Below are 27,836 nucleotides of genomic sequence, written 5' to 3'. Positions count from 1 at the left end.
AGGTTTGTCTAAAAGACAGAGCAGATCTGAACTAGCTGGAGCTTTAAAACTTTTAGTCGTATTCTAACCCAAGGTGACAACAGCCTTTAAGAAAGTCCAGTTCTATAACTGTTCACCCGATATGTTTTGACCAAACGGTCTTCATCAGGTGCTCTTGGATGACTTGAAGATGGCTGGTGACAAAAACATTCAAAACCAAAGAGTGAAAACAAACAAGTCAACCCATACGTATACTCATAACATCTTAATTGTAGAGCAACAATTAGGTCATTTATCCAAAAGATCAAATTCCACAAAAAAATGAAAAACCACCCCAACCACACAAACAGTGATTCATATTCATTTTATAAGGCTTTCTAGAGTAGAACGAGGGGTGTGGAGATATTATTTTAATAATTTATCTTTCAGAAATAGGGGTTGAAGATGCTTTATTTCCTTTAGGTTTTCCTGAGGTACTTGTGGGTTAGGATTAAATTAATTTTGCAACAGTTTCGGGGGGGGGGGGAATGCAACTAATAAACTGGAATAAAGACCTTTAAAGCTTGAACAGAATCTTTTAAACCACAGGGCTACCTCCCCAAAATCATCTCCAAGAAAACTGCATCGTCTCTCAAAACACCTAGGGAACATGTACTAGAAAGCAAGACGAGGAAAACCACGGGATGTGTACTGCTTGTGGTAACACAGAACACAGAAGTAGACAACCTAAGAGAAATCGTGAAAGCTCTTCGACCCCTATTTCTGGAGGATGAATTATTAAAAGAAATTTCCTGCCCTCCCCCGATCTAAACTTCTACTATATGAGGAAACTCCAAACAGAATCTCAAGTGGAACAAAAGGCGCAAAATACATCGGCTCATGTGCCAGGACCTGCTGCTCTCATGGGACAGACGTTCAGAATAAATGATCGCATTCTAAGTCCAGAAATGTAAGGAGGGATGCAACATCGGAGGAACAACCCCAAAACTCAAGGACACACATCCATCGTCGCAGAAAACCAATAGAATGACAGCTCAGTAGAGAAACGTTTCTCAGAGAGACCACACCGACACTGTAGCATATAGATTGTAACACCATTACAGAAGCTCTAGGAATCAGTGATGTAGAAATGGGGGGGTCCTCCTCTCCCCGCTCCTCACTACTGCGTGCTGGTGTCCCTCCCCCTCTGGACGTGAGCAGCAACTCCGACCTGCTGCTTGCACCAGCATCGGCTCTTCCTCTGACGTCACTTCTTGGACTCGTGTCTAGGAAGTGATGTCAGAGGAAGAGCCAAAGCTGGTGCGAGCAGCAGGTTGGGGGGTGCTGCTCTCACCCAGAACGTTAGAGATACAGGGGAAGGGAAGGGGCATGCACAGCAGGAGGGGGTAGAGAAGGAGTAGGGGGTGCCACCACCCCAGGTAACTCTCGCTATGCCATTACATGTAACCACTCTTAATTGACCCCCCCCCAAGTCATTAATAGCGGTATAGAAAGGGGAAAGAGAATTGGGGACTTGTATACTGCCTTTCTGTGGCTATGGATTTCAAAGCGGTGGGCACTGGAGGATTAGGCGACTTGCCCAGGGTCACAAGGAGCAGCATTGGGATTCAATCTTGCAACCTCTGGGTGTGTAGGCAGCAGCCCAACTCGTGAGCCACAGTCCTGCCAGCTTTCAATAAACAATAATAACCTGAATTTCAGGAGCCCCCCAGGAACAGAAAATATTTGAAATCAGAACAATTGAACACATTGAGACTGACTTAGAAGAAACGTAGGCTTTCTTACACTAGTTCAAAGGCCCTTTATCTGTTTCATCATCTCTGTCCCTCCATCCACGTTAATGTGGGGCCAAGGGGTGCCCACTTCCTCAGGCTCCTTGTGTCTGGCTGCCTTCATGGCAAGCTGTGTTTGGCTTATTTTATATTTAAAATGACAGGGGCCTAAATTTTCTTGCCCAGGATGGCTTGGGGGGGCAGCTTAGCTGAGGAAATCAAATTTTCCTCAGAGGCATCTTATCCACCCACTCTCTCTATTAGCGGGATGGTAGTAAGATGATACCTGTTCATTCAAGTATTTTGGGGAAGTATTGTCGCAGCTTGAAGGGAGGGGGGGGGGGCATCTGAGTTCATGGGTTATTTGGAGTGGAGTCATTGAGGCAAGGGTCACTTGACTGGTGTTGTGGCATGGAGGTCCATGCCAGCTTTCTTGGGTCCTTGGTGTGGCAAGGCAGGGTCCTGAAGAGCAATGGAGGATTACTATGACACTCAAGGGTAGCTTGAGGAAAGGGCTTGTTTAATGTATTGGTCTTATCTACCCAGCTCAAATGGTGGTCTTGTTTGACATACAAAGTTTGTTTTGATTGCAGTACAACAAATGATGCTGTGACCTGTTCTTACCATAAATGTGTTTAGTCATGTTTTGCGATTAATTGATGCAAGACCATGGACTTCTGCTCTTGGCTCACAAGGTGAAGAAGGGAAGAGAGTGGCAGAGGGCTTTTGGGAAAATGGAGGGTGGCGGTGCTATGTCCAGGAAGTGTAGCCTCCTCGGATCCTAATGTGAAAACCCATATGTGGAAGTTCATAGTTTTCATGACTTGATCTGAGGAAGAGGAGAGAACTCTTGAAAGATTGAAGTTAATCCAATAAAAATAACCACCTACAAATCGATGTTGACCACTATTTCTACATATCTAGGTGAACTAACATAACTCTTTGTTTATTTGTTTGGCCATTTGATAGACTGCTCAATTCCAACAGTCATCACGATTCTCTGTTCTTGTGCTGGTCCTAATTTCTGCAGCTCTTTGACCAAGAATCTTTGACCATGAAACTTTAAAGTTTCTTGGTGAAAGAGTTCATCGTTGAGCTTCCCTAAACATTGTCAAACCTGGCCTTCTCTTGAGTTGACAGATTTTCAGTTTTTCTGTATGTGATGTTTTGATTTTGTGTATTTGATTGTAACATGGGTTTCATCGTAAACTGCTCAGAGCTTATTTGATTGGGTGGTGAGAAATAGAAGGAATGCATAATGTATTTTTGGTGGAAATGGTTTTGAGATGAACCTCAAAATGAACTCACTTCACTTCTGTCTCCTCGTTTCAGTACCCATTCCCTCAAAGCAGAATGGTAGCACGATCTCCTCACTATCAATGAACAAAGAGAGTTTGATTGGAGGAGTTTCAAATCCAAATGAGGTTTTCTGCTCGGTTCCTGGACGCTTGTCCCTTCTCAGCTCTACCTCCAAATACAAAGTGACAGTCGGAGAAGTCCAGAGGCGGCTGTCGCCTCCAGAGTGTCTTAACGCCTCACTTCTTGGAGGCGTTCTTAGGAGGTAAGGACCTTGTTGTTGAGTGACTGGCTAATGAAAGAGAACCAGATTTTGTAAGAGGAACAAAAGGAGCCCAGAGCAACTCGCCTGCAGAACACAACTTAAAGAACGGGTTAGAGGGGGGTGTTTGATCTTCTGATATTTTGTAAACTGCCTTGGCATTTAATGATGCTTTAGTAGTATAACACATGCTTGAATAAATAAGTAAATTGATGGATAGCTAGATGCATGACTCTCCAGGACCGCTGAATTTTGCTAATGCCTCCAAGTTGGGAGTGCACAGAACATGTAGGTGAAACCCATGAACCAAGCTCTTTCCCTTCCCATGTGTGTGCTGAAGGGATTTGAAGTCGTGCAGTGCTCCCCTGAGGACAGATGGGTCTCATAAGAACATAAGAATAGCCATACTGGGCCATGAAGTTAATCCAATAAAATATTCCACCTACAAATTGATGCTGATGGTCATAAGTACCTGGCTTCCTTCATGTCTGTCTCAATAGCAGACTATGGACTTCTCCAGGAATTTGTCCAAACCTTTTTTGAAAATCATCTACGTTAACTGCTCCTTACCAAAAAGTAAAAAATTGAACACTCGCCTAACTCGGAACAACTTTTCCAGACCAAGGAGAACTCGGACACCCTTCACCCAACCCCCAATCAAAGGAATTCAGCATAAAAAATACACGACAGATTATTTGCCATGAAAGCAGTAAAACTAGGCAACTACATCTCCAATTTACTGAGCTCAGTACCAAACTACAAAGCCTTCAGGAGGGAAATAAAAACCAGGTTATTCAAGAAATAGGTCAAGGCAAACTCCTGATACAACCAATAACCTCACTCCATCACTAGACTATAAATGTTCCAACCATTAACTTCCCTGTAATCTTCTGGATATGACCAGAATCTCATCCTTTTGTAATATGCCTAGATCCGCAAGGTATTGGCAGAATAAAATAAACTAATGTAATGATTCATTTTTACCTGTTCAGGATTTTGTAGACTTCAATCAAATCTCCCCTCAGCTGTCGCTTTTCCAAGCTGAAGATCCCTAACCTCTGTAGCCTTTCCTCATACAAGAGGAGTTCCATCCCCTTTATCATCTTGGTTGTTCTTCTTTGAACCTTTTCTAATTCTGTTTTGGGGTTGTTGTTTTTTTTTTGAGATATGGAGACCAGAATTGAACACGATACTCAAGGTGAGGTTGCACCATGGAGCAATACAGAGGCATTATAATGGTCTTATTTACCATCTCTTTCCTACTAATGCCTAGCATCATGTCTGCTTTTATGGCCGCCATCATACATTGGGCAAAAAGATTTGCGGCCTCTTTTACAAAGCTGCACTAATGGCCCCGAAGCCCATAGAGGTTTAAAGGGCTTTAGGGCTGTTGCTGTGCGGCAGCTTTGTAAAAGAGGTCGTCCGTGTAGTGTCTACAATGACACCCAGATTTTTTTTTTCTTGGGTGCTGCAGCCAAGATGAACCCTAGCATCCGGTAACTATGATTTTTGGATTATTCTTCCCAATGTGCATCACTTTGCATTTGTCCACATTAAATTTCAAAGTCCAAGTGTTTTTAACAACTTTGATTAGTTTAGTGTCATCTGCAAATTCAATCATCTCACTTGACATTCCAATTTCCAGATAATTTTATATATATGTTAATTAGCATCAATCCCAGAACTCTGCTATCTTGCTGAATGTGAATCCCTCGTAACTAACAGTTCGACCTGTAAATTATCTTTTTGTTTTCTCTCTCTCCCCCCCACGGTCACAGAAGCACAGGCCATGGTAGGGAGTTTTTAGGGGCTGGAGATGTTCCCTAGCATCTGGGACAGGGACAGTGCAAGGGTGCTGGTATCCTAGGCCTATCCAACCCCAAGGTACCTCTCTCCTCAGCGGCAGGGACTCTGGACACACTGCTTCCTTCTTCAGTCTGCCATAGCACCCTCTCTCTACGTGCTCAGCCACTTTCTTTTCTCCACCTTGTGCCCAGTATATATCTCTCTTTCTTTCTCTTTCTCTCTTTTTCTTTCTTTCTCTCTCTCTCTTTTCATCTTCTGTTCAGTCCCAAATTTTCCAAAGGAGTTGAGGAGGAGCCTACTGGTTAGTGGAGCGGCCTGAGACCTAGGGGAATTTGGTTCAGTTCCAGCTGCAGCTTCTTGCGACTTTGGGCAAGCCTCTTAACCCTCCTTGCCCCAGGTACAAAATGAGTACTTGCATATTGTATTTATTCAGGGTTAACAGATGTCTGGATTTCCCAGACATGGCTGGGGGTACGGACGGCTTTTCAAAACCCGGCACTTTGTCCGGGTTTTGAAAAGCTTCCCGTCAAAAATGACGTTGGGAAGGGGCATGCATGGATGCCATCTGGGTGCGAGGCTGGTGGGGGGGGGGGGGGCAGAATGGAGCGTGACATAGGCAGATCTGGGCGGGCCTGGGAGCAGGGCCATGGGTCTGGATTTTCCTTCGGAAAAATCTGATAACCCTAATTTTATTTTAAAAATTTCTATCCCGCTTAAATCCTAAGCGGGTAACAAGCAGTGTTCCCTCTAAGCGGGCGGGTGTTGTGAGCAAACTTTTTTCACCGTGAGCCAAAAATATCGGGCGCCAGCAAGTTATGAGCCAACTCGCCCGATTCTCCTCTCGCCGCCCTGCCATCTGCCGTACGCCTCTTCCGATCGTGCGCTGTGACGAGAAACGTGTGCGCTGCGATGTAATATTTTGTGCGCCAGCGCACGCCAGCGCAGCTTAGCGGGAACACTGGTTCAAATGGTTTTATTTATTTCCCCAAATTTATTTTTGTTATACGCATTGAAAATATTTGATATTGCGTTTAAATCAAAATCTCAATAAACTTGAAACGAGTGCCCGTGAGATTGTGGGAGGGTTAAATACTCAAAACTTAGAAGTTTTTGCTACGCCAGCTTTCTGGTATCTTTACATACAGTGGCGTACCTAGCATATGTAACACCCGGGACCCATAATTTTTTGGCACCCCCCCTCCCCATCTGTAAGAAAATCATGATTTTTAGTAACAAACCACACGTCACACATGAGTACCTAGGAAAAGGCAGCATCTTACATATTGCAGTGAGCAGTACATCAATACACCCATTGTAAAACTAAACAAGCCAGACCAGCACAGATCAATCCTACACCGTCAATCCTAACAGAAAACCATGTCTTTCGAACACACAGAACACAGAAAACACCTTCGCCTAGTAAGGAATATGTAATCACAAACTAACCCCTCCCTCTTTTACAAAACTGTAGTGTGGATTTTAGCTACGGAGGTAACAGCTCTGATGCTCATAAAATTCTGAGCATCAGAGCTGCTACCACCAAGGCTGGTGCTAAAAACGCTTCACAGTTTTGTAAAAGGGGGGATAAAATAAAAATACATAGACAAAGGTTAAATTGAACCAGCAAGAAGCTGGACTCTGCATACAATGCTTCACAGAAACAGTGACACATGTCTCCTAAAGCAATAAATAAATAGAAATTTTTTTCTACCTTTGTCTTCTGTGGTTTCTCCTTTCCTCATCTTCTTGTAACTCTCTTCCTTCCATCCACTGTCTGCCGTCTCTCTTCCCCTATATGGCATCTTCTCTCCTTCTATGCCCCTTCCAGAAACTGTATGCCTCCCCCTTCCATCTCTCCTTTCACCCCATTGGTCTGGCATCTCTCTCCTCGCCTTCCCTCTCCCACACCTCTCCTCATAGTCTGGTATCTCCCCTTCCCTGATTCTCTGGCATCTCTCTCCTTTCCTTTTCTTCCATCTTTCGCTCCCCCTCCATGCTCTCACATCTCCCCCTTCCTTTTCCCTTAGACTGGCATACCTTCCTCCTACGCTCCAAGCCCTGGCATCTCCTTTAATTCCCTCCCTCATCTTCCTTCTCCCTCCAGCTGGGTACCGCAACACTCTTCCCTGCAGCTCTGCACTTCCCCACAATTGCCATGCTTCGGTTCCTCTTCTTCCTTCCTTCCTCCCCCCCCCCCGCGGGACCCTGCGGCACCATCAACTCTTACTCCCTCTAATGTCGGCCCTGCAGCTCCAGACTTCCTCGCACCTTCTCCCCTCCCCCTTTGGATCGCTATTATTTTAAATGTTATAGCCGCGGAGCTGTATCCATCAGTGGAGATGTCTAACCTCGGCCTGCCCCGGAACTCTTACTGCAGCAGACGCCCGTCTAGGCAGGAACAGGAAGTCACTGTTGCAGTAAGAGTTCCGGGGCAGGCCGAGGTTAGACATCTCCACTGATGGATACAGCTCCGCGGCTATAACATTTAAAATAATAGCGATCCAAAGGGGGAGGGGAGAAGGTGCGAGGAAGTCTGGAGCTGCAGGGCCGACATTAGAGGGAGTAAGAGTTGATGGTGCCGCAGGGTCCCGCGGGGGGGGGGGGGGAGGAAGGAAGGAAGAAGAGGAACCGAAGCATGGCAATTGTGGGGAAGTGCAATCCCCCCAATGCGTCCCCTTACCTTACCGACGCGTGTGTGCGCTGTGAAGAGAAACTTTGCGCTGCGATGTAATATTTTGTGCGCGAACGCAGGCCAGCGCAGCTTAGCGGGAACACTGAATTCATAATACAATGGACTCTACCAATTTATCAAAGATCAACAATAAGATCACGTCATAAAATTAATCCATCTGATTTCAGCAATTATAGGATGACTATCAATTTCAAAACCGTCAAGAGAAGGCTCTCGCAAACAGGCATGTCTAATGATTTTTTAACGTTTTGAAGTTTGCACATATTCTCAATGTACCTCTCGTGGAGTTCCAAAGTCTTGGCCTTGCTACTGATACAGCACTATTGCTGGGTTTTTTTATAATGTACATCCTGATATCTTTTCTCCATCGTCAATTCTGATCATAAATTTTGGTTTGCTTGGCAAACACAGAAAATCTCATCCCTCCTGTCCAATTTCATGTCAATCTTTTCCCCTATCCAGCCTCCCGCTTCCTTCTTGCCTCTTTTTATTCAATGGCCATCTATCACCCTTTCATCCCCTAGCATCCCTCAGGGGTTAGTGAGTGGTGGAAACCTGTATCCTGGTGCAGCACTGCTCTCCCTCTTTTCGGGGCTGATAAGTATGCCTTTATGTCCATGGACTGCCGCCACCTGTATGTGGATCTTGAATGCATGGGGAGCTCTGGCACAAACTTTTGCCCACAGTCAAATGGTGAACTTTATAGTCTGGGGAGGGGGCATTATTCCTGTAATGTTTTTCATAAAATCAGCCTCCATCTAAAGTCCTAATGACAAGTTGCTCGACACAGGCAAAGACCATGACTGGAGGAATGTTAAGTGCTTCAAAGTCAACCGATGGACCATGGAAAGTTGAACCAAATATTCCCAGCTCGGACGCTCATTGGAATCAATTCTCACTGTAATATCAATGTACTCCTTTACGGAAAAGGTATAACGGGCTATAAATAAAGCTCTTATTATTATCTTGGGACTATGTTGCCAAGTAACTTGCATGTTGAGTGAGAATTGAGGAATCTGAGACATGATTAGAAGACTCATCTATTTGATGTGCTTTTGGCTGAAGGGGCAGGAGAGATAGCATCCGTCTACGTACGATGTATCTTGGTTTTTAAATGACTGTATACTGTGATTTAAAGTTCTACACCATGAAGAAAGTGATTTGGGTATGATATTACATAAGTGAAGTGATGGCTCCTTCAAACTGTAGTTTCACTAGTGAAGGGAACTAACCAGCGTACGTAAGAGGGAGGGAACCTCCTGCCGGATGTGGCTCGCTATTCTCTCCCCTCTGAGCTAAAGAACCATCCGGGCAGTGCCTTACTTCTCACTTTGCACCTGTAGCATGGGCAACGAGTGGAGCGTTGGATTGACGGGAGTCTCTAATTCACAGCCCCCATAATTTATCTGTCGGGAAGTTTCTTATTGACTTTCAGGAACCCAAGGCATTTACTTGGCTCTGTGCAATCGCCTTTGGGAAATTCTTTCCTCTTAAATTCGATCCAATCGCCCGGGACTTTCTCACCTCCTACTTAGTACCTCCAAAGGGGCAGGTCTTTCTGCGTGCATCTCTCCCATTGCAGACCTATAGCCATATGCAGTGGCGTAGTACGGTGGGGTGGTCCACCCCGAGCACCGTCCTGATGGGGGCGCCAGCACCTGTCCTCCGCTCCTAACCCGCCCCCATTCCCCCTCTTCAATGTTCCTGGCATGAGCAACAACCCCAACCTGCTGATGGCGCTAGCATCAGCTTTTCATTTGATGTCACTTCCTGGACCACCCCGGGCGCCTCTCATCCTCGCTATGCCAATATGCCTACAGCCACATTCTTAAAGGCACAAAACGATGATTTCACCACAGGGTCAAGTACAGCTGCAGTAGGGTTACCAGATTATTCTTGCATAAAATCTGGACCCTTAGACCCACCCAGTCCTGACCCCCGCTGCCTGCTCTCATTAGAATGAAGGGCATGCACGGATGCGATGGGATAACATACGCACAAGTGCGCATGATGCCCTCCTGCCTTACATGATTTTGAAGTTTTTCAAAAGCCGTCCAGACCCCCAGACATGTCCTCAAAGGACATGTCCAAGGAAATCCGGACGTCTGGTAAACCCCCCCTCCCCCCCCTGCTAATTCAAGCAGCTGCAGAGGAGTGATCTGCACTGCAGCACCACTACCAGCTCCAACCAGTTTATGGTTCCCAGCCCTTCTCTTAAGACAGGATACGTCTGGTCTGTGAGAAAATATGGGTGGAGCAATGTGGAGCCAAGATGTTCCATTGTCCCTGTGTTGGCAGCCCTGCTGTATTTGGTTACTCTCGGCATTTCCACAGTCGGAGCTTGTCCCACTATTGCTAAGAATCTGGGGCAGGACAGTATTTTGGGAGTTTTCAAAGTTATCAGTGAGCCAGAAAAGATTCTCTTCTCCTTTCTTATAATCAGCTCTAGCACCAGAGGTTTTCTTCCAGTTAAGATATCGGCTTTGGTGCTTCCTGGTTATATGGTTGAGACTCATGGACAGCAAAGCATGTAACCCACTGTCTGATTAATTCAACAACATGGAATTTTGATGCCAAATACAACAGGATAAGTCATCAAGGTGGGCCCAAGTTTCAATTCCTCCTCTGTTTAAAATATAATTCCATGCTTGCTTTCCCCACTCCGTTATGAAATTTATGAAAACAAATGGATGTTCAAGCATTAGCCATCTGTTCCAGTTGCATACTGATGATGATGATGTCGTAGCAGGAAGCCGAACTATAACATTATCATAGAGCAGGGTCCTCAGAACTCACCTAACCTGTGTAGTTTTCAAGATGTTCACAATAACATGCATGAGTCCAATTTGCATGGTTTTTTATGTCATATTTTCCACAGAATTCGGCCGATTCCTATGAAATTCAATGCACTGTGTTGTGAATGAAGTTGATGTAAAATGTTGTTAATATTTCCCATCACACCACAACACTAGCTTGTGAAAATGAATTGTTGCTATGGGATACGCGCAGAGGCGGAACAGCCTCTGTATCAAAATGGTTTTCACTGCAGAAGACCAAATTCTGATAAAGAACTTGGCACTGCTCAAAGGTTACAGCTGTCTCCGATTGTTGAAAGAGTTCCCATAGAAGGATTGGAACAAAAACGGCCTTGAAGTGCTGCTACGCGAGATCGGAGCAACGGGCACTGTGGATTGTAAGCCAGGCAGCGGATGACCGAGCTCGATTCACACACAAGAGCACATTGGCGACATACCGAGTCAGAAGGATGCACCGAACAACTCGCCAAATAGCAAGAGAAGCAGGAATAAGTCCAGACAACTGTGGTTAGGATAATTCATGACAATCTGAAATTAAAATGTCTTAAAGCTAACTTTATACTACAAAGACACATGCCTGGAATGAAAAGAGATTTACAGCAGCTCCACCGATTAACACACAGAATGATCACCTGTACATGTCTTCAACAACACTTAAGCATGAGGTTAATGCCAAACGCCTACTACGGACCCACCTGACCTTCAGCCAATCTTGGTCTTGGTTGGATTCACAGATCTGTTCTACATCAACCCTGGGGTTAAGACAACAGCGCATGCTACCGGGAAGTCCTCTTGACACCAAAGGTGTTGCCAGCAATCCATCGCATGTCGGAAGACTACTTTATCTTCCAACAGGACAATATCCCAGCACGTCGGGCAAAGGCACCATAGACCTGCAACATCGGGAGACCTCAGATTTCATTGATCCAGATCTCTGACTTGTGAATTCACCAGACCTAAACCCAGTTGACTAGTGGATCTGGGGCCTGATACAGCAACGCGTCTACCAGACAGCGATAGCTGACGTCGAAGGCCTTAAACAGAGCCTCATCTCTGTTTGGGCTGAGCTGAAGCAGAGCATCTTTGACAAGTCCATAGATAGTGGTGGCCAGGGCAGAGGACATGCCTTCGTGCATAGGGAGCGCACTTTGAACATCTTGCTTAATTGAAACATTACTTTTTGACTTTACATTTTTCTGCAAAATACGCCATAAAACATTTTGATATGTTTCAATTCTATTCAGAATTCATTTTCACAAAGTAACGTGGTGCAGTGGGAAATATTTACATCATTTTACATCAATTTCATTCAGGACACGATGATGCACTAATGCTGGGTTTTACTAAGCGGCGTTAAAGCATTTTACTGCGGGCTGGCGAGGTAAATGCTCCAATGCCCATAGGAATTTATGAGCTGGTTCATGGTAAAACGCTCTAATGCTGCTTAGTAAAAGGAGACCTATATTTCATAAGAATCGGCCACGTTATATGGAAGATACGACAAAAAAAACATTTTGGTGTGGGTTTTTTTTTTTTGGTTCAGTGTGTTATGTATAATTAAAATCAGGTTTCCCATACTGTTCTGAAAATCCTACAGTCAGCTGGGATTTCAGGATATCCTAGAAGGACCATGTAGGAAATTAATTTGCATTCGCTGGGTTTCAAATGTATGCAAACTAATTTCATGTACCGTATTTTCACGCATATAACACGTGTATTATACACGATTTTACAAACTGTGTATAACCATGCGCGTTATATGCGTGAGCGCGTTATCCCCTTTTTTTTTTTTTTTTACATAGTTCCCCCCCCTGATGTCCGATTCACCCCCCACCCCCCCACAGGACCGCTCGCATCTGCACCCCGAAGGACCACTCGCGGTGGAACACGCACCCGCACCCCCATGGACCGCTCGCACCCCCACAGCCTCCCCACCCCCACCATCATGTAGAAGTTTCCTACCGTTGTCCTGCTGCTTCCTCTGCCGGCGGTCCTGCCCTTTCTCTTAGCCCTGCGTCTACGCTGCTTCCTCTTCCGGCAGTCCCACCCTTTCTCTGACGTAGGGCGGGACCGCCGGCAGAGGAAGCAGCAGGACGACGGTAGGAAACTTCTACATGATGGGGGGCTGGGGAGGCTGTGGGGGTGCGAGCAGTCCTTCGGGGTGAGGGTGCGGGTGCGTGTTCCAGCGCGAGCGGTCCTTCGGGGTGCGGGTGCAAGAGGTCCTGCGGGGGGGGGGGGGTGAATCGGATGTCGGGGGGGGGCATCAGGCTTTCAGGGTGGGGACAGGACTTCAAGGGGGAGAGGAGAGTCGGGGCGGGCGAAAGGAGAGTCGGGCAGCAATGGGAGAGTCGGGGCGGCATGCGCGGTATACAAAAATTTATTTACTTAAATTACAGTTCCCCGCGCGCTATACCTGTGTGCGCGTTTTACACGGGTGCGCAGTATATGAGTGAAAATACGGTATATTGCAGATAGCTTGAAAGCCCAGCTGACAGTGAGGTCCTAAGGATGAGGTTTTGGGAAGCCCTGATTTTTTTAAAGAAAAAAAAAAGCTTCAGTGGCATAGTGTGTGGGGGGTTCCCGCCTCGGGTGCCATGTTGAAGGCACCGACGTCGCCACGCATTTGCCCCCCTTCCCTTCCCTTCCCTCTAGTTGTTATCTGCCACAAACAACAACTTCAATGTGCTCCTCACGACCGCGTTGTCTCTCCCGCTGATGTCGCTTCCGGGTGCTGTGTATAGGAAGTGACATCGGAGAGAAGCCGATGGGGGTCATGAGGAGCACGTTGAAGTTCTTGTTCCTCATAGCGATGAATGGGGAAGGGAAGGGAGGCGTGCGCATGGCAGGGGGGATCAGGGAAGGAGCATGGGGTGCCACTGCCCCGGCCAACTCTCACCTCTGCTGCGCCACTGAAAAACATATTTGTGTAAGGTAAAGAAGTGCCAAGAGGGAAGCATGTTTTTCTTGTTTATGGAGCAACAAAATAGATGACGAAATGCCTCATCTCAAATTCCAAACAGTACAGCAAAAGAGGCGAGGGAGGTGTCCTGTCGGCCCAAGAAATCGGTCGTCGTTCAAACATAAGGTCCCAACAAAGATCCTAATTTCGGTGTCTAAAGAACGCCTTCCTTGGGGGACATTAAGCTTTTTTCCAACTGCCAATTGCTCTCATCTCTTTTCTTTGAAGTCATGCATTCGCACAGCGAGAGCAGTCACAGAAAATTTAGCTCTAGCCGAGAACCCACCATAGTTGCGAAGAGAGACGAGAGTGCGTGGTGGTTGAAAAAAGCTTAATGTCCCTTGAGGAAGGCGCCGAAACTAGGATCCTTGTTGGGACCTTATGTTTGAACGACAACTGAATTCTTGCCTCCCTTGCCTCTTTTGCTGTGCTCCTTCTTCATAGGCCACACACTTCACTGTTATATCTGAATGCAGTCGGCATTATTCTCCTTGCTTGATTGGGGAAGCTGAGATGCTTGAGGAGAAATGGACATCAGCTTTGAATACTCAAATCTAGAAAGGAAATAAGTCTCTAAGAAAAATATAAGCTGAGATCTTCTTTTTTACTGGATTAACATAAAATTTTTGACTAGTAATCACACAACTCATTCTTTTCTAGGGCAAAATCAAAAAATGGTGGACGATGTTTAAGAGAGAGGTTGGAGAAAATTGGACTCAACTTACCTGCAGGAAGACGCAAGGCGGCCAACGTCACTCTGCTGACCTCCCTGGTGGAGGGTAAGGATCATGTAGAGTACTTAAACCAATAACAAAGTGGTGATGGTAAGGAGGGAGGCTCTCGATGGCCTTCAGAGGCTTCTCCCTAAAAACAGCCAGAGCTGGGAAGGTGCAGATAGAATACTGAGGATACTGGAGGCTGCAGTTTGCTTGGGGATGTTTCTCTACTTTTCTTGCTGTATTTCTTGAGGTTTTTTAGATTCGGTCCCATTTTCTTTTGCTATCCACTAGAGAATGACACGGTGACAAAATTCATCACCGTTCCCGTCCCCGCGGGAAACCATTTTCATGTCATTCTTTAAGGAGAGAGGGAAGAATCAGAGTATGAATGGCCACAACCACTGACCCTCAAGCTTTGCTTTGAAGAATGCTGGTGTAGAAGGACTGAGGTTGAGATAGACACAAAAGGATGACAGTCTCTGGTATCCAGAGCAGATATTGTGATGTCATAATGCCTCATTCCACCAGTGCCTAAGAGCCAATCACATCAGTGATGTCACAATGGCTTCATTATCCTTGGCTCACATAAGCACAGCCACTGACCCTCAAGCTTTGCTTTGAAGAATGCTGGTGTAGAAGGACTGAGGTTGAAATAGACACTAGAAAATGGGATTATTTCCCACGGTTATCCGCGGGGACGGGGACGGTGATGAATTTTGTCACTGTGTCATTCTCTACTATCCACTTCAGAGTATGTTTCAGATTGAGAAGATCTGTGACCCCCCAGCTGGAAGTTAGTAGAGGGAGGCATTATTACCATTGTCTGGGTGGTACCATGGCAGAGATTGCTCGACCAATGTTTCAGTCATTTTGCTGTGGCTTTCTTCAGGGTGAAAAAAGGTGATTCTACGGTGCTTTTTAAAAAAAACAAACATCCTTTAAATATCAATGAAAGAGATAGAGATGGAATCGGTTGAAGCCAGAGACACGAAGATATTTTGCAAAATTCTAAAAGTGTAAGACTTGCTTTGAGCAGTGGCTCCACCTGAAACATTTAGGGCTCATTTTACTAAGGTGTGCTATGCATTTTAGCACATGCTAAATATACACGCGTACTAAATGCTAACGTGCCCATTATAAGTCTATGGACACGTTAGCGTTTAGTGCACGCTAAAACGGCTAACACGCCTTTGTAAAAGAGGGTCTTAATGAGAGCAAATTATGAAAGAAAACGTTTTGAAACGTGGACAGTGTCAAACTCGTCCTGCTGTTTTGAAGTGGCGACGTCTTGAATATTTGACAAATTTTTGTTCATTTTTTGTGAAGCCTTTTCAAGCATTATTTTCTACTTTTGGTGTGTTTATACAAATATTTTATATAAATTTAAGTGGTATTTTTAAATGCAGCTTAGCTCTGATGTTTGAGGTGAATTACAGTCATTTCTAAATATCAATAAATATTACAATCTAACAATCGAATCCAAATGGATCATAAAATTGATCACTTTTTATAAATTGTATATTGCCATGTTGTACCAAGTGATTGGATTGGATTTATTTTCTTGATATATCGCTTGTATCAATGTATTAAGCAGTTTACAAAGCTACAAACTTCAAAAATAAAATACATCACAATATAGCTATCATATACAATAAAACTCAAAATCGAAAGCAAGAAATTTACAATAAAATTTTCAAGAATAAATAATAAATTCAGAAAATACAGTGTTGCAGAGAGTCGGACTCGCACAGGAGAAAGCTCTCTTTCTTGTAATCCCCAGTTTAATTTGTCTTAATCCAGTTACTATAAATTGCTTGCCTTATGATGATCATAGAGCCGTTCCTGGCTGATATTGAGACAATTTTTACTCAAATACTCAAGAAACAGGAGATGCCAGGCCTTGAAAGCTAAACATAACTTAAATTCAATTAATTTAGTCACAGGTAGCCAATACAATTCCTACAAAACCAGTGTAATATGATCATTTTCTCTGCGAGTCAGTTAACACCCAAGTCAGAACAATCAATTCTTCCAAGTAATCTCAAGATCCCTGCTTGTTAATTTCCCTTTTTGATTTATAAGCATGCAGGCAGTTCCCGGGTTAAGAACGTCTGACTTACGTCAGACTCGTACTTACGAACCGGGGTCCTGCCTCTCCCTTTCTCTGACAACACGCCCCCTCTTCCTCCCTTCCTGTCCACATGCGACCCTCATCCTCCTTCCCTCTGTTCTGCATCCCAAATTCATGCCTCCCTCCCACGGGTGTTTACCTCCACTGGCCGGCTGCACTTCTCTTTGCAAAGCTGCAAGAAGTGGGTGACATCAAAAGTCAGAGGGAAGGTTTCTGGGTCGGCCGTGGGCCACATGTAGGAACCAAGGTTGCGGCTTTGCAAAAAGAATAATAATAAATTTATTCTTTTATACTGCCATTACCCAAGAGTTCTAGGCGGTTTACATCATAAGAAACTGAACAGTCAGCGAAACGTATACATATAATAAGGTAAAAACAGAGTAAAAGATTTAAAAAAAAATTACAATCTTAAAACAATCTAGTTAAGTGATAAATTTATCAAACAAAGCAGATTTTACTAGTTTATGAAAAAAGCAATAAGACATGGCTTGATGGATGCATTCACCGAGCCAACATTGTATTTTGCCTGCCTGAAATGCTAAGGTCCTTTCAAAAAAGGTCTTATCTGACTCCATTTGGTTTAGGATAAGTAAATAAGTTGGAGCTTCTTGTGATCCTTGATGGTCTGTAAAATTCAAAGTGAGAAGACAAATTGAAGTGCATCTGGGAGGAGGAAGCTGGCCAGATGAAGTAAACACCTACGGGAGGGAGGCACGATTTTGGGATGCAGAATGGAGGGAGGGAGGAGGAGGGTCATGTTGGGACAGGAAGGGAGGAAGAGGGGGTGCGTTGGCACAAGAAGGAAAAAGCAGGGTCATGTTGAGACACAGAAGGAAGGGAGGGAGCATAAACTTCAGACAAAGGATAGATAGAAGGCAGGAGGAATAGAGCATGAACTTGAGACACAATGGAGGGAGGGGAGCGTGACATAGGATAAAACAATGGAGGGAAAGAGATGCTGAGGTGGGGAGGGAATAGAAAGGGAGAATTGTTGGGCATAGGGAGGGAAGGAGAAATATTAGACATGGTGGTGGGAGAGGCATGAGGTACAGATGCATGGGGAAGAGAGCGATGAGAGGAAGAAGTGTTGGATGTGGTAGTGGAGAGGGAACAGTGGGACGGATGAAGAACGAAAGTAAGTATAGACCTCTCTTCTATTTAAACTAGAAACAGGCACGAAGTGTGAGATAATAAAATTTGCGGACGATACAAAACTATTTAGTGGAGCTGGGACTAAAGAGGAATGCGAAGAATTGCAAAGGGACTTGAACAAATTGGGGGAATGGGCGGCGAGATGGCAGATGAAGTTCAACGTTGAGAAATGTAAAGTATTGCATGTTGGAAACAGAAACCCGAGGTACAACTATACGATGGGAGGGATATTATTGAATGAGAGCAACCAAGAAAGGGACTTGGGGGTAATGGTGGACATGACAATGAAGCCGACGGCACAGTGCGCAACAGCCGCTAAGAAAGCAAATAGAATGCTAGGCATAATCAAGAAGGGTATTACAACAAGGACAAAAGAAGTTATCCTGCCATTGTATCGGGCGATGGTGCACCCGCATCTGGAATACTGCGTCCAGTATTGGTCTCCGTACCTTAGGAAGGATATGGCGTTACTCGAGAGGGTTCAGAGGAGAGCGACACGCTTGATAAAAGGGATGGAAAACCTCTCATACGCTGAGAGATTGGAGAAACTGGGTCTCTTTTCCCTGGAGAAGAGGAGACTTAGAGGGGATATGATAGAGACTTATAAGATCATGAAGGGCATAGAGAGAGTAGAGAAGGACAGATTCTTCAAACTTTCGAAAAATAAAAGAACAAGAGGACACTTGGAAAAGTTGAAAGGGGACAGATTTAAAACGAATGCTAGGAAGTTCTTCTTTACCCAACGAGTGGTGGACACCTGGAATGCGCTTCCAGAGGGAGTAATAGGGCAGAGTACAGTACAGGAGTTTAAGAAAGGATTGGACAATTTCCTGCTGGAAAAGGGGATAGAGGGGTATAAATAGAGGATTACTGCACAGGTCCTGGACCTGTTGGGCCGCCGCGTGAGCGGACTGCTGGGCATGATGGACCTCAGGTCTGACCCAGCAGAGGCATTGCTTATGTTCTTATGTACAGTACTTTATTTTGAGAACTGTTTCTTTAATGGTTATAGATTGTACTGTACAGCATTTGAGTTGCATACAAATTCAACTTGAACGTTTTTAAAAAATGGAACTCGGTCTTAACTCGGGGACTGCCTGTATATATCTCGCTATGTGCGTGTGTTAAAAGCGCGTCTCGGGAGCATGTGTTGAAGGCGCCTTCATTAAAACCGTATACTGGCGGGACTTGGGCTACTGATTGCATGAAGTTACAAAATACATGTGTATGGTTTACTGGTAGTTCTCTGCCCTCCAATGACACTTATGACGTGCGTCTTCGATTTGCGTGCTTAGGACGTAGCTTTTCCTGGTGCATGCACACATTTGTCTCTTTGAACTATTCTGCACGTTTCGGTTGCTTTCTCCAAAGACTGGATGGTACTTCCGCGAGCCTCATTTGCATGCAAAGTGTTTGGAGCATCGCTCGTCATTTAGAAATGGGAAAATTTACCAGAATGGCAACGGCTCAGAGGATTTTAACGGTGATTTTAGAGCATCGGGGCCTATATTTAAAAAAAAAAAAAAAAAGCATTGACTATATACTACATATTGAGAGTTTCTGGCTCTAACTCATTTTGATTCTCTCATGGATACTTTAAAATTGAAAGTATATTTTAAAATCGTTGTATGGAGGTCACGTGATGTGCTGAGCCGAGTCAGACATGCTCTGCTCGAGCTCCGGGGCCCCGAGTCCTCCAGTGCCTAATTCGAGTGCCTTTCAGCGTGGATCTCCTTTCATTTTCCCTTCCTTGATCGGTTAATGGACCGCTTAGCCCCTTCAGCCAGCCCGGTGATGAGCGGCAAGGTAACCCGAGGGACGAGAGACAGAAAGACGCGCATGCCGCGTCCCGACGTTAAGATGGCGGCGGGGGTGTCGGACTCCGGGTCTGAACTCCCGTTGTCGGCGGCCCACATTGCTGCGCTCTCTGCTTCAGTCGTGCGAGCTCTGGATGCTCGCTTCGACCAATTATCGGGCCAACTGACGTCCCTCGAGTCCCTGGTCACCGAGACAACAAGACGGACCGGGGAATTAGAGTCCCGAGTGGCGCACGTGGAGGAGGCCCACTCGGCATCGGCGGCAGATCTAACCTCCCTTAAAGAACAACTGGCGCGGCAGGCAGACAAGATCGAAGATCTCGAGAACCGCTCGAGATGGGATAATCTCCGCCTTATTGGCCTGCCAGAGACGGTGTCTGAGTCTCGGCTGCATGCCACCCTGGAGTCCTGGCTGCGTACTGCCTTGCCCCTGCCAGATGGAATGGGGCTTTTGCGGCTGGACAGAGCTCATCGCCTGGGGAGACGTAATGATGATCACACTAGAGCCCGGGTCACCATTTTCAAGGTGCACAACTCCGCACACAAAGTGGAGTTAATGAAACAATACTGCCAAAAGCGCAATCTCCTTACCTTTGAAGGCACCCAGGTTCGTCTTTTTCAGGATTACTCTCCGGCGCTGCAGGAGCGCAGACGGCGCTTCTCCAGGGTATGCTCTGCGCTCTTTGATCGCCAGCATCGTTTCCAGCTCCTTTACCCAGAACAATTGCGGATTTGGACTACTGCGGGTTGGAAAACTTATACCTCAGCGGAGGAGGCTCAGGCTTACTTGGATTCCCTTCCGGGGGAGGCAGGGCCTTCCTCGGCAACCTGAGGCTTTTCTTCTCTGCTGGTGATTGCTGTTTCTGTGGTGATTGGATCTGGCGCTACGACAGTGCGGAGCCTGGGCTACCCTAATGTTGCTGTTGTTGTTTCTTCTCCTGGTAGATTTGGAGGCCACTGCTCGATGCTGTATTGCCTTTCACCTTTGGTTTGAGTATCGCTGTTGCAGCATGTTTGTAGGCTGGTTGCCTGTTACAAATTGTGGGCCCTTCTGTTTTTTGGAGCCCTACCTGATGGTCTTGGGGGAGTTCCGGAGCCGGGGCTCTAACACTGTTGGCCCAAGCAGCTCGTTGGATATCTGAGATGTTTACCGGTGGCCGGGTCCTCTCTGCTTGCTTCTGACCATTTGGCACTTTATTGGAGGCCTGGGCTTGTATCCCTCCGGACATAGCTGATGATGCCTTCCTTGCGGGACTCCACCAATGGTGTTGCAGTACACGACTAGTGCTCATCTTGCAGCTTTACATTCCTGGACTTTTTGCACAATTGGACACATTTTGGCCTAGGTGAACCTTTATGGTTCTGCTTTGTATGGCTACGATGTTGCTTTGTGTGTTTGGGGAACGGATGGAAGGGTTTGCATCGGGTTGTGGCTTTTGTGTCACAGGTGAATGTGATTTTGTGGGGGGGGAGACTTTTCTATGTCTGGATTCTGGGGGCCAATTCGTCTGAAGAGTTGATTTTGTGTGAGTGGCCGTGGCATGGGTATGAATGCTTAAGTGGCCGTTTGATTGGAACTCTACCACCACTCTTCCTTTGTATTATAGGGAGATCTCTCTTGTTTCTGGGTACCTCTTCACTTGAGATTCTCCCGCACCTGTGGCTTTGTGAGCTCTGGTGTTTTTGTTTTAGTGGCTAGATGGGTGTGAGTGGTGTGGGCTGGTCTGGTGTGCTGTGTATGTGGGCTCCCTTGTTTGGTGTGGGTATGCAGTGGGTGTGTTCGGAAGAGGGTGGGATTGGGACTGGGGGGACTTGGGGCCCTGTCACATCTTTGCGTGACCTCTTCTCCTTTCTACTTTAGTGGAATATTGTGGGGGGAATGGGGGGAAATTGGGCTTGGGGGGTTGGGGATGGGGGGGGGGTTATCTGTTTGGGGGTGGGGGGTCCTCCTTTGGTCTGAGGGTTTTGGTTTTCTAAATAATTGTCTTGTCTTTGTTAACAGTCTTGGGCGGCTGGGTATATTGGATCACACTGCTCTGGGAGGGGCTGGGCTCCTGGGGCGGTCTCTACTTTTTCTTTCATTTTCGTGTATCTCCTCTTTCCTGACTTACTGACCTGAGTACTCCTTTTAGGCTTGTTTCTTGGAATGTTGGGGGCATTACCTCGCCGGTTAAGCGATCTAAAATCTTGGCTGCCTTACAGCGTTATCACTCGGATATTGTTTGCTTACAGGAAACTCGGCTGACGGACGCGGAACATCTTAAGTTAGCTCGTTCCTGGGTGGGGGAGGTTCAGTTCGCCTCCTCTTCGGGTCGTCATAGTGGTGTTGCGGTGTTGATTCGTAAATCCTCTCCCCTTGGTGTGCAGCTTCTTGACAAAGACGTTGATGGTAGATACTTGCTTTTGCGTTTGACCTTGGGGGATCGCTCCTACAACTTACTTGTGGTTTACGGCCCTAACTCGTCGGAATCTGGCTTTTTACAACGATTGACCAGTCTCTGTTCGCGTTTTTCCGGGGCTCCATTTCTAATAGTGGGAGACTTTAATTTGGTTCTGGATCCTACCTTAGATAAGTCTAGCTCCCCTCCTGTTTCTTTGGGAGCTAAGGGTCGTCTTCTCTCCGATTTTTGTGCTACTTTTTCGATGATCGATCCTTGGCGACTTTTTCATCCTGAAGTTAGGGATTATACTCACCTTTCTCGGGCCCATAATACCTGGTCCCGGATAGATTATATTTTTCTTTCTTCAACTTTGTTTTCTTCGGTTCTTTCCGCTGAGATTGGTCCCTTGAATATCTCTGATCAAGCGCCTATTTGGGTGGACATTTACCTTGATGTTACGTATTCTAGAACGCCTCATTGGCGCTTCCCGTCCTACCTCGCTCATGATAAGGAATTTCAAACCTTTTTGATTGCACAATGGGAGGATTATGTTACTAATAATGCTCCCCATCAAGATGATCCTGTTTTATTTTGGGAAGCCGCCAAGACTGTACTTCGAGGACATATTATATCTTTTCTGAGCGCCCGCAATAAACGTATCCACGGTGGTATCATTACCTTGGAACAGGCCTTACGTGTTGCTAAGCGGTCTTTTCAATCTCGCCCATCCATGCAGACTAGAGAATGTTATCTGTCAACTCAGGCAGCCCTCAATTCTTTGCTTCATTCTCGCTCTCAAAAATGGGCGGCTTACTATAATCATCGATTTCAACGCTTTGGGAATAAGCCTGGGCGCCTCATGGCACGTTTGGTGAAGACTACAACCTGCAAGAAACCGATTTTGTCGCTTCGGGCTCCGGGTGGGGGCACAGTGACTAGTCAGGCGGATGTCTCTGCTGTTTTTGATTTCTTCCGTCAGCTATATGATATGCCTGCTACTGTCTCTCCAGATATGCTGACTGACTACCTTCATTCCTCGGGCCTTCCGGTTTTACCGGAGGTGGTCACGTCTTCCCTTAATCAACCATTTCGTGCGGCGGAATTAGAAACTGCGATTAAGGCCCTTCGCTCAGGTAAGGCCCCGGGCCCGGATGGCTTCTCGGGCGAATTTTATCGCCTTCTTCCTTCCCATGTTTGTGGCCCCTTACTGGCTTATTTCAATGCCGCTATTGCTCAGGGTTCGTTTCTGCGTTATGCTAACGAGGCTCTTATTACCTTGTTATTGAAGCCTGGTAAAGCGGCAGATGACCTGGGTTCCTATCGGCCGATCTCTTTGATCAACGTGGATCTAAAGCTTCTCTCTCGCATGCTGGCTGATCGCTTGGCTCCTCATCTCCCCGATCTTATTCACGACGACCAGGTTGGGTTTGTTCGGGGTCGTCAATCGGTTAGCAATGTTCGCAAGGTTCTCTTTGCTCTCGCCCATTGTAGTTCTAATAGCATACCGGCTTTGTTTGTCAGTCTTGACGCGTCCAAAGCTTTCGATAGTGTTGTTTGGTCTTTCTTGTTTAGTTCTTTAGAACATATCGGTTTGGGTGGCTTTTATCTTGATGCGATTAGATCACTCTATTGTAACCCGAGGGCTTCCCTTTTGATTAACGGGACCAGGACTGATTCTTTTCCTATTTTTCGAGGTACTCGGCAGGGCTGCCCCCTTTCCCCCTTACTTTTTCTGCTTGCTTTGGAATCGTTGTTTTGCACTCTTAGGGGATTTGCTGCGGTTCAGGGCCTCCGAGTTGGGGGGATCGAGCTGAAGACTCTTGCTTTTGCCGATGATTTGTTCTTAATCCTCACTCGACCTGAGGTTTCTCTGCCTACTGCGTTAGATCTTCTTTCTGAGTTTGGTTTTTACTCTGGTCTCTCACTTAATTTAGATAAGTCCTTTGCTTTGCCCTCTTCCCCCGATCTTCGTCACTCTTGGAGGGGGGTGTTCCCCCTTCGATGGGCTGATTCTTCTTTGAAATATTTGGGAGTGCTCCTTCCTTTAGATTTGTCCGCTTTATATCGTTTGAATGTCGAGCCCTTGTTTCTGGCTCTTCAGAATAAGTTGCAGCTTTGGGGAAACCTACCCTTTTCGCTTTTGGGCCGTGTATATTTGTACAATATGCTTATTGTTCCGTGTTGGCTCTATGTTTTTCAAGTCCTTCCTTTGTTTCTGACATCTCGGGATGAACGCCGATTAGAACATATAGTCCAACGATTTCTTTGGCGAGGGAAGAGGCCCCGCCTTTCTTACAAACGGGCGGCGACTCCATGGTACAAAGGCGGATTGGGTTTACTGAACCTTCGCTATCTAACTATTGGTTGTGGCATGCGCCACATAAATGATTTTTTCAGAGGGACATCTATCTTCACTGCTACCCACTTGGAACTTTCTTGCTTTCACCTTACTCATTTTAGTGCTTATCTCCAGTCGCTTACTTCTTCTCAGCCTGAGTCTCTCTCAACGAAGGTGCTACATCGTCCCTTGCGGAAGATTTGGCGCTGGGTCTGTAAGTTTCATTCTCTTTCTGCCTCAGTCACTCCATTTCTACCTATACGTTTTAATCCCTCCTTTTTACCGGGGATTGATGGGTTAAGTTTTTCTCGATTTAACATTGTTTCCCAACTTTCTGTTCCCCTTAAATTCCATCATTGCCATTTGAAAGATGAGTCCCCCATGTTTGATTTCACCGGCCCACGAGAGGCTTGGGCTCGGGATCTTGCCATTGCCTTGCCTGATGATGTGATTCACCAAGCTGTTCGTAGATTACCTGCCTTTAGAAAATATACTACCTTTTGGGAGCAACACTATAAGTTGATTTTTCGCTTATACATCTCTCCCAGGAGGGCGTATCTTTCAGGCTTCCGTGAAACTGATACCTGTCCCCGCTGCCACGTTCCTGATGCAGTCCTGGGTCATATGTTCTGGACTTGTTCTCATATTCAGACCTTTTGGCAAGCTGTTCTTACATTTGTGGAGCGCATTTGGAACATTTCAATTCGATGCTCGCCTTTACTGTTGTTTGGAGTTATCCCTCATTATTGCCCTCGTCCGAGGGGGGCTGCTGCCTTTCTTAAGTGGACTGTCCTTGTTGCCCTGAAGTGTGTTTTACTGAAATGGCTTGAGGGAGAGGCTCCAGATTACTCTATTTGGCGATGCAGAATGATCACTCTCTTGATGTGGGAGCGGCGTGATGTACAGGACCTTTCCTCCCTCCCAGGTCGTACTTTCCAATGTGTCTGGGAACCATTTTGGAATACTATGACTCCAGTGGCTCGTAGCAGTCTGCTTAATAGCTAATTTTCGTCTTTGTTTTGTTTCATGTACCTAATATGCCTGATACCTTGGTATCTTATCTGTTTCTGATTGTCACAATGTGAAGGAGGACCCTCCAGGGGAGGGGGGTTTGGGAGGTTGGGCAGGGGGGTCGGGAGGGGTGGTTCAGTTGGGGGGTGGGGTCGTTGCTATGTTTATACCAAAATGTGAGCATATCTGCTGTTAACTCTGTTTCTCTGGTTGTTGTTTCTATTGAGCTCAATAAAAATATATTTGAACAGGTAAAATCGTTGTATAGTTTGGTAATATTTTGTATAATATATATTTTTACTGTTGAGATGAGGAAATAAATATTTTCATGTATAAATGTGCCTGTTGAATCAGTGGCGTAGGAAGGGTGAGCAGCGCCTGGCGTGGTGGCACCCCTTCCCTCCCTGCCGCGGGCGTGGCCCCTTCTTTCTCCGTACCTTTTTGACTTCTCAGGCATGAGCAGCATGCCCACATCGGTGTCAGCTCGCCCTTTGATGTCACTTCCTAGGCGTGGGTCCTGGAAGTGACGTCAGAGAGAGCACCAATGCCAACGCGGGCAGCAACCTCACACCGAGGAAGTAGAAAAGATACAGGGGAAGGCAAGGGGCGTGCGCCGATGGCAAGTAGAGGAGAGGGGGGTGACACATTCTTGGGAAGACCATGCCCGGGGCAGACCGCCCGCCCCCTGAACCCCACTTACTTCGTCACTGTGTTCAATCGCATTCTGATAATGAATCTACAGTCCTTGAGAGCTGTAACTTGCAGCAGGGCTTGCGGATGAGGCTTTCCCCTAGGGTGGTGGCAAGGAGTGTTTGCGCTTAAATGAAAACCACTAGTCCTGCATTACCCGAGTATGTGCACCAAGCCCCTTCCCTTGTTTAAAAGCCGACTTAAAGCCTTCAATCTATAACCCTACTCCCCACTGCCCACCAAGCCCCTTAACGGTATCCATGACATCCTGTTTGTCTGTCTTGTCTGTTTAGAGCAGGGGTGTCAAAGTCCCTCCTCGAGGGCTGCAATCCAGTTGGGTTTCCCCCCAGTGAATATGAATGGGATCTATTAGCATACCATGAAAGCAGTTCATACAAATAGATCTCATCCATATTCATTGGGGAAATCCTGAAAACCCGACTGGATTGCGGCCCTTGAGGAGGGACTTTGACACCCCTGGTTTAGAGTGTAAGCTCTTTCGAGCAGGGACTGTTTCTTCTTCTTTGTGACTCTGTACAGCACTGCGTATGTCTGGCAGCGCTATAGAAATAATTCACTGTAGTAGTAGTAGTGTGAAGAGCTGAGATTGTGATGTCATGCCTCATTCCACCAATAAGAGCCAACCTCATCAGTGATGTCACAATGGCTTGATTGTCCCCTCTGCCCTCCAACCCAGCCAGCAGATGAACGTTCCCCTTAACTGTATCCATGACATCCTGTTTGTCTGCCTTGTCTGTTTAGATTGTAAGCTCCTTGGAGCAGGAACTGTCCTCTTTGTGACGCCGCACAGCGCTTCATACATCTGATAACGCTATAGAAATAATTAATAGTAGCAGTAGTAGAACCATCAGCATGCAGTGTTATCCACAGGGAGGTTAGCAATTTTCAACTAGTCTAGTAATGCGTTTCTTAGGGATCTTTCTAGGAAGAGTGCTTGAGGGGTGATGATTGTTGAGTTTAATTATCATATTACTGAAAAGAGGGATGGAAGCTTCGAATCTGAAGTGGGGCCCACGACTGGAGGTTCACCTATGGTAATTCGGACTGGCCCTTCCCTGGAGCTGATGATCCTGTCATAGCTAGGACATGCATGTGAGAAACCCATTCCTGCCTTCAGCTCCCTAAAGCATTGTGCTCTCTTTGTGGCAGCTGCCTGCCGTTTGAATAAAAAGTCATCCGTATTGTTGGCAACAAATTGAATTAGTCGCTTCATTAACTTGAGGTTGCTGGGAAGGACAGGGTGGGAGGGCTAGAGTCAATAGAAGGCCGATTTACATACCACGAAAAAATTTTAAAATAAGAAGCGTGGTCGTGTATCAAAGAGCCGAGCCAGTGTCAACCCCGCAATGTCTTAAGGCTCTAGGGAGAAGGTTAGGTTTTATTATTGCTTGAACACAAGGTAACAGTGGAATAAAAATCACTAATGTAAGTGGAGGCGGAGAAGGGGGCGAATGTCCTGCTTTGGTTCGGGGCTTTTTGAGCCTGGACATTCCCATCTGATTTTCCTCTGCTTTCAAATTTGCCCTAATAACTTATTCTTTTAGATTTTGCTCAGTTTGTTTGGGGTTTGGGGTTTTTTTTTGGGGTGGTGTTTTTTTTTTGTTGTTGTTGTTTTAAACCTTTTTACATTGAGGTTGGCGCAATACCCAACCACAGTTTTTATCAGGACCTTAGGATCATTTCTATATAGCATGCTAGGATGGTCCCTCTTAGCTTCTCTTGTCTCTGCGGGTGATACTAAATATCCCTCTACAGCCGGTTCTGTTAGTTTGAAAAAGTAAATGAATCCTAAGAAGGGCTGATGGCTTTAGATGGGACTCGGTTCTGTTCACACGAGATAGGTAAAAACATGTCCCTCCGGGTAGCTTCTTCACTCATGGGCGACGTATTTATCTCCGAGCATCAGAATGCCTGCACACCTGCTCCTCTCTCTGACTCATTTCCTGGCAGAACATAGGTTGTTTTCTGGCTTCCAGCGTGCATGTGTATCCAAG

General features: G+C 46.0%; 1 protein-coding gene across 2 annotated transcripts in view; it reads left to right on the top strand.

Annotated features, from left to right (window-relative positions):
- TFAP2E (transcription factor AP-2 epsilon) overlaps positions 1–27,836 on the top strand; it is a 67,147-nt gene that overhangs the window by 26,338 nt on the left and 12,973 nt on the right. For both annotated transcript variants that reach the window (XM_033957075.1, XM_033957074.1), the window contains 2 exons: positions 3,084–3,312; positions 14,243–14,361. In XM_033957075.1, coding sequence (XP_033812966.1) covers positions 3,084–3,312; positions 14,243–14,361 — 348 coding nt within the window. The remainder of the gene's footprint in view (positions 1–3,083; positions 3,313–14,242; positions 14,362–27,836) is intronic.

This window comes from Geotrypetes seraphini, chromosome 8 (assembly GCF_902459505.1).
Source record: "Geotrypetes seraphini chromosome 8, aGeoSer1.1, whole genome shotgun sequence".
In the NCBI taxonomy this organism is placed as follows: Eukaryota; Metazoa; Chordata; class Amphibia; order Gymnophiona; family Dermophiidae; genus Geotrypetes; species Geotrypetes seraphini.
This window is presented reverse-complemented; position numbering and strand designations above follow the sequence as displayed.